The sequence below is a fragment of the Salmo trutta genome, chromosome 16 (assembly GCF_901001165.1).
Source record: "Salmo trutta chromosome 16, fSalTru1.1, whole genome shotgun sequence".
Lineage (NCBI taxonomy): Eukaryota > Metazoa > Chordata > Actinopteri > Salmoniformes > Salmonidae > Salmo > Salmo trutta.
In genome coordinates, this window is record NC_042972.1 from 31,169,867 (window position 1) to 31,185,550 (window position 15,684).

The 15,684-nt window shown below is 42.6% G+C and overlaps 1 protein-coding gene across 1 annotated transcript; it reads left to right on the plus strand.

The window, feature by feature from the left end:
- The first annotated feature begins 729 nt into the window (after positions 1–729).
- LOC115150535 (probable protein BRICK1) lies at positions 730–6,017 on the plus strand. Its single transcript, XM_029693941.1, has 3 exons — positions 730–891; positions 5,195–5,277; positions 5,401–6,017. Exons 1-3 carry the CDS (start codon positions 774–776, stop codon positions 5,425–5,427), a joined length of 228 nt encoding a protein of 75 aa, XP_029549801.1. The 5' UTR covers positions 730–773; the 3' UTR covers positions 5,428–6,017.
- Positions 6,018–15,684: the final 9,667 nt, after the last annotated feature.

Consider the following 15,684-nt stretch of genomic DNA (forward strand, 5'->3'; position numbering starts at 1 on the left):
CATGTGCATTGTTGATGATTCTGCAGTCCTTTAGCTCAAATAGCAGACAAGACCTGCTTTATGATGTACTACAAACCCATGGCAGGATTAGACAGATGGGTATACGGATAGGATTTACTTGGGTCCTAGCCCATGTGGGGGTGGAGGGGAATGCGGCAGTTGATGTACTGGCTAAACAAGCACTTAGTAGTGGGGATGTTGATGTTGTAGCTTCAATTAGCAAGACAGAGGCAAAAAGTCATATGGACAGTCATGGTGCAGAGATGGCAGGAGCAGTGGAATAGAGATACTAAGGGCAGGCATTTATTTCAAGTACAGAGGAAAGACAGGAAAGATTGCAGGAAGGGACAAGATTAAGGGTGGGACACAAACGGTTAAATAATACTTTAAATGTGATAAGAAAGCATCCAATAGAAAAGTGTAATTATTGCCAGGAAACAGACAGTGGAGCATGTATTGATAGTGTGGGCAGTAATAGGGAAATAGAGGCATAGATCTAATATGAAGGGGATACATGACATTCGTTTAAAGAGTATATTGTGTAGAACGTCATTAGATAGTCTCAAATAGTTTGTTATATTTTAAGAGAAACGGGGCAGGCAGGTAGGATTTAGTTTCTCCCCGTCTCTGGCCCAACCTCCAATACAGTAGGCAGCGATAATGCACCATAAAGTTGGATGCTGATAAATCCCCCCAAAGAAGTAGTTCACTTTTCAGGGAACTGTCGCTACCTGCTGGTAGCTAGCGCTAACACAGCTTCCTCAAAACAGAAAATGGCCGGTCAAGAAGATCCCGTGCAGAGGGAGATCCACCAAGACTGGGCAAATCGAGAATACATTGAGGTTATCACGAGCAGTATCAAGAAAATAGCAGATTTTCTAAATTCCTTCGGTAAGTACTCAGTAGCTAGATGACTTGGCAACAGCAACAAAAAGGCTGTCAATGTGAAGGCCTACTTCCAGCCCTGCTGGTCTTCTTGGCTAACGTAGTACGTTAGTTGGTTTCCATCCAAGACAGCAATAATATAATATAATATACCTGCAGTACGACTCTCTTACTATTATGTATATCACGGGTTAAGAATTATACTTGCAATGTTATGGCTACAACGTTTAATTTATCGAGCAATCGATGAAACGGGTTCACTGCGCTTGCTAGCTAATTGCGATGAGATTTGACTGGACTCGATACACGTATGTTTCTTTTGTAAATACATGTTGTATTAGAAACTTAACATAAGATGAAGTGAGCCAACACTGATTTTGTATCTGTGTGTTCTAAAATGGATCGCTAGCACCAGCTTGCAACGAGTGTGAACTTGCATTATTAAGGAGGGGTGTATCGTCTACGCCCAGGAAGCGAGAGTTAACGTCAAAATACTTTCCTTACTCATCAAATGAGTATCACTATCTCCATTTACTCCAGTTAAGGCCGGTATTCATCCGCACAGGTCGGAAGACTACAACAGCTCTTGACATTGGCGGTGCATAATAGTTTGTACCGACAGATGTAATGTATTGAGTAAACCTATCATTATAGAACAGGGCTCTGCAACTCTGTTCCTGGAGATCTACCCTCCAGTAGGTTTTTACTCCATCCCCAGTTGTAACTAACCTGATGCATTTTATAAACCAGCTAATTATTAGAATCATGTGAGCTAGATTAGGGTTGGAATGAAAACCTGCAGGATGGTAGCTCTCAAGGAACAGATTGGGGAGCCCTGTTATAGAATATGCATACGATTGCAACGTCTGCCTATGCTCACACAGTTTCAACATTTTATATTTTTAATACCCTCAAACACCAAGTTAATTTCAAAATAGGCCATCGCTGTCAATTGTGAACGATAATTCTTTCAATTTTACCGGTGGCATGCAGATGCAGTTTCAATAATTTGATTGATCTCAATTATTTTAATGGGAATAACCTATGCATTTCGATCTTCTTGAATTACTGTTTCGTGAGCAAATTAGCACAGTTCGTGTTAACTATTAGCTTTTCTTGTATTTTGTTTCAATCAAATCATATATCCTGCAAGAGGTGTTACTACAGTCCCTGGTTCGAATCCAGGCACAACCGCCCGTGATTGGGCGCACAATTGGCCCAGCGTCGTCCGGGGTAGGCCGTCATTGTAAATGAGAATTTGTTCTTTATGGACTTGCCCAGTTAAATAAAAATCATAAAATCTCACTAGAAATGTTTTATTTTTTTTTGTAACGTTATACTATGCTGTTATATTCGGTTATGTTAAATATGAAATGATCGTTATATGATCTTGCGAGACACTGCTTCAGCTTTGATTTAACACAATTGTGAGAAGTAATAATATTTGATTTGTAATAATAAGTGATGAGTAGGACTATTAGGCTTAGGCAACATATCTTGAGTGTTATTTTAAACAATTGGAGCGCCCTTCGTGGTTCTGAAAGGACAGCGCCAGGATCGAGCAATGATGGTAGAGAAGTTGAACCAACTTGTGGTGCTGAAGGATAGCTGAATCATAGCTCTGCCATTCGGCCAGTTCATGATTATTTTGTTGTTGTTGCAGTATAGCCTAATAGTCTTACGACTTATTTTTGGAAGTTGGCACCAGTGGGGTTGGCTGCCGCCTTATCGGCTCTTAACCAACCATGCTATTTTGTTTGTTTTTTTGCCTTGTCCGTAACTTGTTTTGTACATAATGTTGCTGCTACCGTCTCTTATGACCGAAAAGAGCTTCGGGACATCAGAACTACGATTAGTCACCTCAGATTAGACAGAGTTTTTCAACAACGAGTCGGACGAGAGGGATATAACACAGACACCCGACCATGCCCAGATCCCCGTCATTCGCTGGAGAAGGAAACAGAGATTTTGTGGAAAATGATCAGGGTGCCTTACGGGGATCAGGCGACGAGTGGCTAATCTGCCTTTGCCTTCTGTCCTGCTAGCTAATGTTCAATTGCTGGAAAATAAATGGGACGAACTGAAAGCAGGTATATCCTACCAACGCGACATTAAAAATTGTAATATCTTATGTTTCACCGAGTCGTGGCTGAACGACGACATTAATAACATACAGCTGGCAGGTTATACACTATCGGCAAGACGGAACAGCAGCCTCTGGTAAGACACGGGGTGGGGCCTATGCATATACGTAAACAAAAGCTGGTGCATGATATCTAAGGAAGTCTCAAGGTTTTGCTCGCCTGAGGTAGTGTATCTCATGATAAGCTGTAGACGACACTATCTGCTGAGAGTTTATCTGTATTTTTCATAGCTGTCTACATACCACCACAGACCGATGCTGTCACTAAAACCGCACTCAATGAGCTGTATACCGCCATACACTCTTCCTCCATTTTGCAAATCTGACCACAATTCTATCCTCCAGTGACTAGATCAATACAATTCTATAGCACCAGTGACTAGATCAATAAAAAAAAGTGGTCAGATGAAACAGATGCTAAACTACAGGACTGTTTTGCTAGCACAGACTGGAATATGTTCCGGGATTCTTCCATTGGCATTGAGGAGTACACCACATCAGTCACTGGCTTTATCAATAAGTGCATCGAGGACGTCGTCCCCACAGTGACTGTATGTACATACCCCAACCAGAAGCCATGTATTACAGGCAACATTCGCACTGAGCTGCCGCTTTCAAGGAGCGGGACTCTAACCCGGAAGCTTATACGAAATCCCGCTATGCCCTCCGACGAACCATCAAACAGGCAACGCGTCAATACAGGACTAAGATCGAATCGTAATACACCGGCTCTGATGCTCGTTGGATGTGGCAGGGCTTGCAAACTATTACAGACTACAAAGGGAAGCACAGCCGAGAGCTTCCCAGTGACACGAGCCTACCAAACGAGCTAAACTACTTCTATGCTCGCTTCGAGGCAAGTAACACTGAAACATGCTTTGAGAGCATCAGCTGTTCTGGACGACTGTGTGATCACGCTCTCCGCAGCCGATGTAAGACCTTTAAACAGGTAAACATTCACAAGGCTGCAGGGCCAGACGGATTACCAGGAGTGTACTGCGAGCATGTTCTGACCAACTGGCAAGTGTCTTCACTAACATTTTCAACCTCTCCCTGTACCCCCTGTATATAGGTCCGCTATCGTTATTTACTGCTGCTCTTTAATTGTGTTATTCTTCTCTTACTTTTTGCTTTTTATTAGGTATTTTCTTAACAGAATTGTTGGTTACGGGCTTGTAAGTTAGCATTTCACTGTAAGGTCTACACCGTTGTGTTCGGCGCATGTGACAAATACAATTTGATTTGACTACGTGGTATAGTTATTTGTAGGCTATAGCCTAATGTAAATACAAGTAGCATTGCACTGTTTGAGGAGAGCGCTTTAATTGCGAGTAGGCATTTCATTGTATTGTGCAGTTTACGCTTCTGTATCATAAATAAACTTTGATTTGATTTAGCTTTAACACATTTACAATATACAGAGGTGAACTATCAATTCATAATTTATTTGCATACGTTAAATCATCAAATCTATTGACCAATTTGTGAACATAAATCATTACTACTTGAAGAAAAAACTGCCATAAAAATCAAGCTTTTGGTGTATTGTATTCATGCATCTCAATAAACTATAACCTAATTGCATTATTATCTCCAACATGGCCCAATTCACATTAACCCACCCTGCCATACCAAGCTAGAACGGGCCCTGCGTCTCAATCAATAGGCTAAATATCCCAAGCAGGGCTACAGGAACTACCAGGGAGGGTCAAGCTCTTTGGGCTTTGTGGCGGCCACTCTGGTTTGGGTGTCCTCAGCAGAACGGTGTCACCCTAGCCAAATGGTCACATATCGTTCTGGGTTCCACTGCGCAAGAGGGGTTCCGTGGAGTTTTATGATCCTTTTTTTGTTGGCTAAAGTGGTCAAGCCTCTAACGCAGAGATACTGGGACAGGGCGTAGCTAGCCTCTGTGTACTTTGGTACCTACGTGTCCCATGCATACTGTCAATTGAGACATTGATTGCATTATTGAACTACAGTGCAATAGTTAGCCTACACGTGGGAGATTATGAACATGTGCATTGTCTTTTGGGAGATTATGAACATGTGCATTATCTTCATAACCTATGATATTGATGCAATTTTATTCAAAGTCAATTAACCATATTTTCTTATGAGTGTGATCAGAAATGAAAATATGTGGAACATATATTTCCTTTGCTTTAGATATGTCCTGCCGGTCTCGTTTGGCCACCCTGAACGAAAAGCTGACAGCATTAGAGCGGAGAATTGAGTACATTGAAGCAAGGGTAAGTGTCAGAATTGCCACTCTAATTCTATGTTGTAAATACATGAAATGTTTCCAGTTTGTTTTGCCTGTACAGTACTGGATGTCATCATAATGTGTTCTCTAACCCCCTTTTTCTGTTTAGGTCACAAAAGGAGAGACATTGACCTAAACCAAGATGGTATGCTGGACTGGGTGTTGCAGTTTGGCTGAGGATTGACAACTACATTTGTGACCATTTCCATGTTTGTCCTTTTTTTTAACTAGCTATATATTTTTACAGTTTTGTATTTGGTCTGTGGGACCACAAAAGACACTTCACACTGTGTGTATTTGGCTGCTGGATGGTGACTACAATACCACAGCATCTCCCACAATGTTACAATGGATAGCATTAAAGAGTCCATCTTAATCTTTGCACACTAGCTCTGCATTGTATTTATTTGATCACAGACTAACATAATGTATTTGTGCAAATCAAAACTAGTTAAGAACATCCTAATAGGGGAAAGTTTATAAGGTTAATTCAAAAGTGATTATGTGAAGGAGTGTACCCACCCCTATGGAGATTTTAAAGAATATGCATTGCAGAAATATCCTTCCTCTTTTGCTGAGCCAGGATAATTTGAGCCACAGGAAGAGGGAGTGCCAAAATGAATAGTCAGCTCTTTAACTGTGGTCATTCTACTTATGTCTTTCACTTGTTGTAATTGTGTTTTCCCTCATTGTTCAAATGAAATGTAATAAACTGTTTAAAAGTAAGTTGTCCATGTTTTTGACATAGTGGCTTGAAAGAGTGTTTGGCTCAAGGATAGCATTCATAGATGGCTGGTTGAAGGTGTTACTGGAATATAGTATAGGCTGTGTTCTATCAAGACCAACTTGTATTTGTTCATAGTTATTCCATACACATAACATCTGCCAATATAGCCTCTGGTCGCTGCCCTCAGCCATAAATTTGTGTCCTGCTCTCCATACCACAGGGACTGATTAACATCTATTTTGGTCAAAATGATTTTGAGGGTCAAAAAGTGTCCCAGTCAATTCACCAAATATCATTGGACCACACAACCACAGAAGGATAGCAATATTTGACACAACATTAGGTGCATGTTGTACTCTAAGATGCACATTTTGTGTTGATTGTCTCAAAAACATCAGGAAAACTGGCTAGTGATTTCTGGAGCTAGGTTTCCATCCAATTGGCGACAGTTATGTGAATATATATTCTAGAATCCGCATAAAGAAAACATTTCTTGGGAATCACAACATAGCTAACGACGTTAGCTGTATGCCGGCCCAAACTAAAGAAGGAAGCAGAGGGAAATATTCTAAGATATTTTAATGGTTACTGTTATAAAGCAGGCTACGGAAGCCAGGCCATTAGCAATACTTTTTAACTGGTAAGTCAGGGGTTCCCAGTATTTCAATCTGAAGGAAACATGGTTTGAAATGACTGAAATGCACAGGAGGTTGGTGGCAACTTAATTAGGGAGAACGGGATTGTGCTAATGACTAAAGCGGAATTAGTGGAGTGGTATCAAATACATCAAGCACAAGCTCCATTCTGGCCATTATTGTGAGCCGTTCTCCCCTCACCAGCCTCCTGTGCTGAAATGCATCAGAAAGGTATTCATCAGGCAATAATTTTTAATTATATTCTGTGTAGGGAAAAAAATCATTAGGTTTCCATCCAATAGCCCTTATGCACATTCCATGATCGAACGTTCTAAACACACTTCCTATCGGTGTTGCATTTCCGGTCAGTCTAGTTGTAATCGACGATATAACATTACTACCACTATGTCGCAGTTTTTTACTAGGTGTCTTCAGGACTTGCCTCAAATTAATATTAATGATGTACATCGAATTGTTAAATCAGCCTCAAAGACTCCAGCTAGCAAGAATGAAAAGGGGTTCAAGATGTATATAGGAAGCTACATAGACAACTATGAAGGTGAGTACCAAGTCAGTGACAGATATAACGTTAGCTAGCTACAATCATTAGCTAGCTAATTTAACTATTAACTGTAGCTAGCTAGTTACTTCGTAAAATTATGTAACGTTGACAGAATCTACCTGAGAATGTGTGTATTTTCGTTAGCTTGGTTAAGTTATGCTTGCTAGCTATATTTGCTAGCTAAAAATAATTGTTATTCATGTCTTCTACACAGTATCTAACAAAGATACATTGACAGGGGAGATCACCGTGAGGGCTGCCTGTCACAGGTCCATGAGGAAGAGTGAAAAGCCACTCAGCATGAGAGTAGGGAAAGGTTATAGATAGCTACTAGGGACCTTGTTAAACATCTCCTGTGAGACACTGTCATTATGGTCAAAATGTGTTGGAGACAGTGTCAACGTTTAATCTTATCAGTAGATAGATATTAATGATGGGTCCCAATCCCAATTTAGAATTGCCCACTTTACCAAATAACCTGTTAAGATCTGTTGATGCAGTGTTTGGTAATTGTGTTACTGAGACACAATCTATTCCTGTATAGTTAAATGAGCCCTTAGTTAATAAGACTAGACACTACTATGTTTATTGTTATTTATGGGCTGCATCATTCTTGTTTCTCACTTCAGTCACTTCACTTATCTTCACAGATGGTGTTAAAGCACTCCGTACCAGTGATAGTGGTCCAAAGCCACTGCTCCTGTGTTGCAGGAAGTGCTCTTTGCAATCATCTGGTGGCCCTTCTTTACCAGACAGCGCACTACTCTCAACTAAACATTCCTGCTGCACCACCAGTTCACAGCTGCACAGACACAGAACAGCGTTGGCACAAGCCAAGAACACTTGTGAGTCTATCAATATCCATTAAAAAATGCACCTGAAAAGTATTCAGCCTATGTAACAGTAAATCCTTGTTAATTAGGGTGTGAAACCAGGTCCGGTTGATGGGATAGAGTTCCGTAAACCTACTAACTCGTGTGCTGATGGAATAAGGTAAGTTGGAGGTTCCTAGAATGGAAACATTTTAGAATTTTTTTTTTGTGATTGTATCCAGATGATAATGACAAATGTTTGGGACAAAGACTCGGGGTAAATATATAATCTATAAATCTGTATATTTTAATTCATTTTATTTGAACTTTCGGGCTTGTGCTGTTTCTGGAAAAGTTACATGAGTCTTTGTCATAGTAATTTCTCCAACCTGATGTTAAGGTTTTAAAATGTTTTGCAGAACTTCTCTCTACAAAGCACTCAATGAATACATGCCCGATATGGACCTTCTCCACGTCTCAGAAACGTATTCCAACTTTTCTCCACTTACTGCCCCTCTTGTGACAACAATGGAAATGTCAGCTGACTTTCCCCTGGTTGAGTCCGCCTTTGGGCCAGTGCAAGCCGGCAGTGTTCTGTCCTATCAGCTTCCACAGCCAAAGACCCGTGAAATTGTGAAGATTGCCGATGCCACTTCTCCACCAATACTTCCATTAGATGGCTTCAGGCTTCCCAGTGAGCTTACGTCCTTAGCCATCAGGAGCAGTTCCACCTCAAGGCATTAGAGACAACCTACGAGATGTCACATAAAGTCGAGGTTGCTACATGGGAGCAGAGCAGCAGCCCGGAATGGCATCAGCTCAGGAAAATGAGAATAACATCCTCTCGTTTCCGAGAGGTTTGCCATGTCCGGGGAGAGACCTCATCTAACCACCTAGGTGAGCGGATGTTAAAGGGATCTGGTATGCAGACCATGGAGATGAAGAGGGGGCCATGGAACCAGTGGCTGTACAGGAGTACTGCACACTGAAGAATGTTAACTTCTTTCCGTGTGGCTTCGTAGTGCACCCAGATGCTCCGTGGTTAGGATCCTCTCCAGATGGAATCATATTTGATCCCAGTGTGAGACCACACTTTGGACTCTTAGAGGTCAAGTGCCCAAATGTACCAAGTTATGTTGACTGCCCTTACCTGAAGATACAGAATGGAGAGCTGAAGTTGAAGAGATCTCATGCTTACTACTGGCAGGTGCAAGGTCAAATCCTTCTCACAGGTTGTAGCTGGTGTGACTTTGTCATTTGTGCACAGGAGGACATCCTAGTTGAAAGGATATATACAGATCTACAGGTTTCAAAAACTATACGAGAGAAGGTTGACCACTTTTATTTTTACCACTACTTGCAGAAGTGTCTATCTTGCACCTGAATGGATCCCCTGCATGGGTGCCAAGTTTAGTGGTTTTATGAAAAATAAGTATTGATGTTCTTGTGAAGAAATCTACAGTAGAATAGATTTGTTTAAAAAAAATGTATTTCAGCAAATGTTCAACAGTTCAGTTAATCAATTACACATCTCTAACATTGTATTCAATCTTGAATTCTGGCTATTCTGTGTTTACTTGATTTCTGTCCCCCACCCCTGTTACTCATTGCCTAATTAAAGCCAATACAAGCTCCACACAAACTGATATTCACTACAAAACAAATGATTGATACATGCCGTAGATAAACAAATTATTATTTTGCTGCTAGCAAATAAACACATGTACAGCAGGAGGTTTCAGTCATCTTTCCCAAACACCAGGTCTCTTTTGAATGTGCCAGTTCCACGCGAAGACCGTAGGAACAACACCTCTTTTTAGGTATTGTCGCCCTCCAATTTTGCCCTCAACAAAGTCACTTTCGACGAAATGTGTACTACACACCTTTGTGTGTTTGGTGACAGCAAAGCTGTCACGACGTACTGCCACCAACCATCTTTTTCTGAGCTCTACATCGACTGGGAAACGATGGAAGCTCACAATACCATTACATTTGGAAGAAACTGAACACAGAGGCACTGAACAATGTTCATTAGCACCTCCTTCGCGGGGCTGTAATTTAAACGTAGTCAGTGCGAACTATTTCAGTCAGAAATGCATCGACGATAGCTAATAAAGTAATGATAAAAACAATAGCAGAACTCGCTCCGGAAGTCATCAACCCGATCGGATGTAAATTAGAACGTTGGAGGCGGTATAATGCATAGAGCCTAATAGGCTAATGAAGTGGTGATTAAAAAGCTCAGCCATGTGCTTCTTGCCAGTAACAACCGCATCATCAACATTAAGGGACATGGGCAGCTGTGAGGAGGAGGGTTTATTCTCCAGGTCTTCAACCGTTTTACAGAACTTCTTGGGGTTAGACCCACAGAGCGAGAACTGCTCCAAATGCAATTCTTGAGGTGGAGTAACTCTGCAAGATCCCGGTTGAACCAGGGGTGGTAACTGTTTTTAATTATCATATTCTTTATGGGGGCGTGTTTATTAACAATATCACTGAAAATATAAAAAAAGAAGGTCCAAGCGTCTTCGACAGAGCTGATTCGATACCATTTTACAGAGGCCAGTTCATGAAGGAAGGCTTGCTCATTAAAGTTTTTTTTAGCAAGCGTCTGACAAATCAGGACAGGTCGTTTCACTGAGCAGCCATTACGAACACAGGCTGTAAAACAGTGACCACTATGGCCATTACTGTCAAAGTGTGCGCAACTGGTCGAAGGAAGTCAGGTGCAGGAGAGCAGAGATGAGTGAACAGGCACACTTTATTCAGGCAGAGAAAAAACAGCCGAATTAACTGTGTCACAACACTCCGGCCCAAGGAACAAAGCGATAGTGCACAAAATACACAAAAATGATACAAATAACCAACCAGCGCCGGGTTATAACATACCGCGTTGCTAAATGCACCTATCAGCTGGGCAGGTATGGGCTATCTGACAAAACCAGCCTGAAGCGTCACACATGTAATGAAAAAAACAATACCACACACAGACATGGGGGGGGAACAGGGGATAATATACATGTAGAGTAATGAGGGGATGTAAACCAGGTGTGCAGGAAAACAAGACAAAACAAATGGAAAATGACAGGTGGAGCGGCGATGGCTAGAAGACCGGTGACGTCGACCGCCGAACGCCGCCCAAACAAGGAGAGGGATCGACTTCGGCGGGAGTCGTGACAATTACAGAAAACACCAGACTGAGACCTATCAAGATTATTTGTTAGGATAACGTCGAGGAGAGTAGCCTTTTCTGGGTGTTTGGAGTCATACCTTGTGGGATTGGTAATAATCTGAGAAAGATTTAGGGAGTCTCATTGCTTAAGGACTTGGTCGGGTGGTTCAAGCATGTTCCAGTTTATGTCACCTAGCAGGACAAATTCAGACTTAGTGTAAGGGGCCAGGAGAGAGCTTAGGGCAGGTAGTGTTCGGGCTGGTGCTGATGAAGGACGATAGCACCCAGCAACAGTCAACAAAGAGCTATTTGAAAGTTTAATGCTTAAAACCAGCAAATCAAATGGTTTGGGGACAAACTTGGTGGAGACAACCGAGCACTGAAGGTGATCCTTGGTAAAGATTGCCACTCCCCCACCTTTGGAAGACCGGCCTTGCCGAAAAAAGGTTATAACCAGAAAGGTTAACGTCAGTATTCAAAACACTCTTCCATAGCCACGTCTCAGTAATAACCAACACATCTGGATTGGAGCTGTGAACCCACACCTTCAATTGATCCATTTTAGGTAATAAGCTTCTAGTGTTAACATGCAGAAAACCCAGGCTTTTACGAGAGCAGAAATCAGTAAAGCAGATATCAGAGCACAAGTCAGAATTGGGGCTAGCAACAGTAGATGGGCCAGGGTGTACATGCACATTACCAGATATCATCAACAGTAATACAATCAAGGCACGCCATAGGACAGGGAGAGTTCTGCAGTGCTGATTTATGACATCTGAATGTGCATCAGATGGCAACAAGATCATATTGTACAGCAATTTCATCAGGTAACATGAATACAAAGCCGGCGAGAGGTGGTTAGAATAGGATGGGAGGCCAAAAGTCTGTAACCAATAGAGAGTCAGAGTCCCGAGTGTGGGAACAAACAGTCTGTCCCACGGTTGGGTAAACAAGGAAGTTCATAGTCAACAAAGCATGCAGGAGTCATGAGGCAAATAGCAAAATGCACAATAAAATAATATATAACGACTTGGGGCTATCCATTGTAAGTTCAGAGTCACTCGCCCCAACAGTGCGTGTGTGCTGGAGGTGAGCGAAAGCTTGGGAGAGAGGGGGGAAGTGTGGTGGGGTTATCTGTACCAGATGGTGAGACAGGCCAGGGCAGACAGTGAACAGATCGCCAGGTGGAATCCAAGCAGCAGTGAAGCAGGAGTAGGTGTCATTGAAGTTGTATCTGGTCTGTCTTTCCAAGCCTGGCAGCTCTAACTCAGCATTCATTCGCCATAAAGTAAAATATATCATTGTAATGTACTTTCTTTTTCTTCTTCGCTTTCAAAATAGCATCAGACCAAACTCTACTCACTCAGTTCCAGGTTGGATGGTGTCCTCAGGTCTCTGTTGTTTGTTTGCTAGAGCACCCTCCATATAAACTCAGCAAAAAAAGAAACGTCCTCTCACTGTCAACTGCGTTTATTTTCAACAAACTTAACATGTGTAAATATTTGTATGAACACAACAAGATTCAACAACTGAGACAAACTGAACAAGTTCAAGGGAAAACATGTGACTAACAGAAATGGAAATGTGTGGGGGTCAAAATCAAAAGTAACAGTCAGTATCTGGTGTGGCCACCAGCTGCATTAAGTACTGCAGTGCATCTCCTCCTCATGGACTGTGCCAGATTTGCCAGTTCAAGCTGTTAGATGTTACCCCACTCTACCACCAAGGCACCTGCAAGTTCCCGGACATTTCTTGGGGGATTGACCCTAGCCCTCACCCTCCGATCCAACAGGTCCCAGACGTGCTCAATGGGATTGAGATCCGGGCTCTTCACTAGCCATGGCAGAACACTGACATTCCTGTCTTGCAGGAAATCACGCACAGAAGAGCAGTCTGGCTGGTGGCATTGTCATGCTGGAGGGTCATGTCAGGATGAGCCTGCAGGTAGGGTACCACATGAGGGAGGAGGATGTCTTCCCTGTAACGCACAGCGTTGCGATTGCCAGCAATAACTACAAGCTCAGTCCGATGATGCTGTGACACATCGCCCCAGACCATGACAGACCCTCCACCTCCAAATCGATCCCGCTCCAGAGTACAGGCCTCGGTGTAACGCTCATTCCTTCGACGATAAACACGAATCCGACCATCACCCCTGGTGAGACAAAACCGCAACTTGTCAGTGAAGAGCACTTTTTGCCAATCCTGTCTGGTCCAGCGACGGTGGGTTTTTGCCCATAAGCGACGTTGTTGCCAGTGATGTCTGATGAGGACCTGCCTTACAACAGGCCTACAAGCCCTCAGTCCAGCCTCTCTCAGCCTATTGCGGACAGTCTGAGCACTGATAGAGGGATTGTGCGTTCCTGGTGTAACTCAGGCAGTTGTTGTTGCCATCCTGTACCTGTCCCGCAGGTGTGATGTTCGGATCGATCCTGTGCAGGTGTTGTTACACGTGGTCTGCCACTGCGAGAACGATCAGCTGTTCGTCCTGTCTCCCTGTAGCACTGTCTTAGGTGTCTCACAGTACGGACATTGCCATTTATTGCCCTAGCCACATCTGTAGTCCTCATGCCTCCTTGCAGCATTCCAAAGGCACATTCACGCAGATGACCTGGGTATCTTTCTTTTGGTGTTTTTCAGAGTCAGTAGAAGATCTGTGAATCTTTAAAAGACAGGGTCCTGAAAAAGGGACGTTTCTTTTTTTGCTATTGGATGGAACCCTAGCTATAGTCATGGCATGCTTTGTGTAAGAGCTATTGAAGTTTGAATTCCAAAATCTTTTAAAAATTTGTATAAATAAAAATGTGTGTTTTGTTCTCCATCCACCCCTGATTCCAAATATATTATCTTCATAATCATGGCATGCTTGATCTCCACCAACCCCTAGAGTTGACACACTGTCCCTTGCCCTCCTGCACACTTCCCACATCTTGAAATTTCCCTCCTACACACTGCTGCAACATGACCATACATGTGGCACCTGAAACACCGCAGTCACAAAAGCTCTAAAAGGATAACTGATATATCCTAACATGCCTTTGTCAGGTAAAGACTCTGACTCAAAACGACAGACAGTGACTCCTCTACTTCCTCATGCTCACCACCAGGTCTGCGTCGCACCAAACAGCGGGTGTCACAAACACTAGAAATCTTCACCTTCAATTGCTCCACCTCCGCATTTAACGCTACCCCAGAAATCACTCCTTTCAATGGCGCCCTGTTCCTAAGAGAAAAGTAAGAAACCGATCTTGCCTGAGTTGCGTGACACAGAGCCTGCTCCCTCTGGGCGGAAGAAACACACACAAATATCACAAGTCCACTACAGTTTACCTTTACTGACTCAACTGCACCAAACTCCTTTCCCACCCACCCTGAACCCACAAATGGATCCGACAAAAGGCAAGGATCCACTTTCTCCGAAAATGTCACTCCTACTGAACCAGATTCTTCTTTATCATGTCCATTAATGCATGACTCAGGCTCCGAGCTCTTCAGCACACCTTCCACTTCACTCGCCCTCATTAGCCATCATTCACTTCCATTTCACCTCCAGAATTTGACCTGGTGTACTGCTCACTCTATTTGCACTTGCCACCAGTCATCTTCACCCCCTCCCATCTAACCTTTCTATCACCATCTTCATCAAATTCAACCTCAACCTCTGCTTTCCTCATTCTCTTGAATGCCTTCTTCCTCTCTCTTCTCTTCCATTCCTCACAGCAGGAACATAAGATTGTCTCCTGCAACTTAGTTAGAGGCAGTAAGTTCCCACACTCATAACAGAAGTTCCTGCTTGTCTCTGTAGCTTCTTTCCACTCGACCGTCCCCACGAAATATATGATCTTACCACAATTCACTCCCCTGTTTTCTCAAGAAAAGTAGCTAGCCTCCACCGTCCCCCAATTTTGAGTCCTGTCCCGGGACAATTTCCTGCTAGGGTGCGTTTCCATTTATTAACTATCTTGTGCCGATCAAAACAGCTGGACATAATGACGTCACACCTGAAAAAGATATCCAATTCAGTGTCGAATAAACATTTTGTGGTTGAAGTGGTTTAATTTATGCAAATTATGCATTAATAAATTGGCGACAGCCTGTATGCCCTCCCACCTACAGTGCCTTCAGAAAGTATTCACACCCCTTGACTTTTCCCACATTTTGTTGTGTTACAGCCTGAATTTAAAATGTATTACATTTATATTTTTTGTCATTGGACTACACGCAATACCCCATAATATGAAAGTGGAATCATGTTTTTAGAAGAAAAAAAATTATAATTAAAAAGGAAAAATTGAAATGTCTCGAGTCAACAAGTATTCAACCCCTTTGTTATGGCAAATTAGTTCAGGAGTAAAAATGTGCTGAACAAGTCACATAATAAGTTGCATGGACTCACTCGTCACGTCACGTCTGAATCATTATGATTCACACCAGGACTCCATTACCTTAATAATTTCCTCCCCTTTATATGTCACTCTCCCATTT

Bases quoted from the DNA above. Each gene is read 5' to 3' on its own strand.
- LOC115150535 (XM_029693941.1), top strand. From the start codon at position 774: ATGGCCGGTCAAGAAGATCCCGTGCAGAGGGAGATCCACCAAGACTGG. The intron at 892-5,194 runs GTAAGTACTCAG...CCTTTGCTTTAG, and splicing joins AGATTTTCTAAATTCCTTCG to ATATGTCCTGCCGGTCTCGT. The intron at 5,278-5,400 runs GTAAGTGTCAGA...TTTTCTGTTTAG, and splicing joins TTGAGTACATTGAAGCAAGG to GTCACAAAAGGAGAGACATT.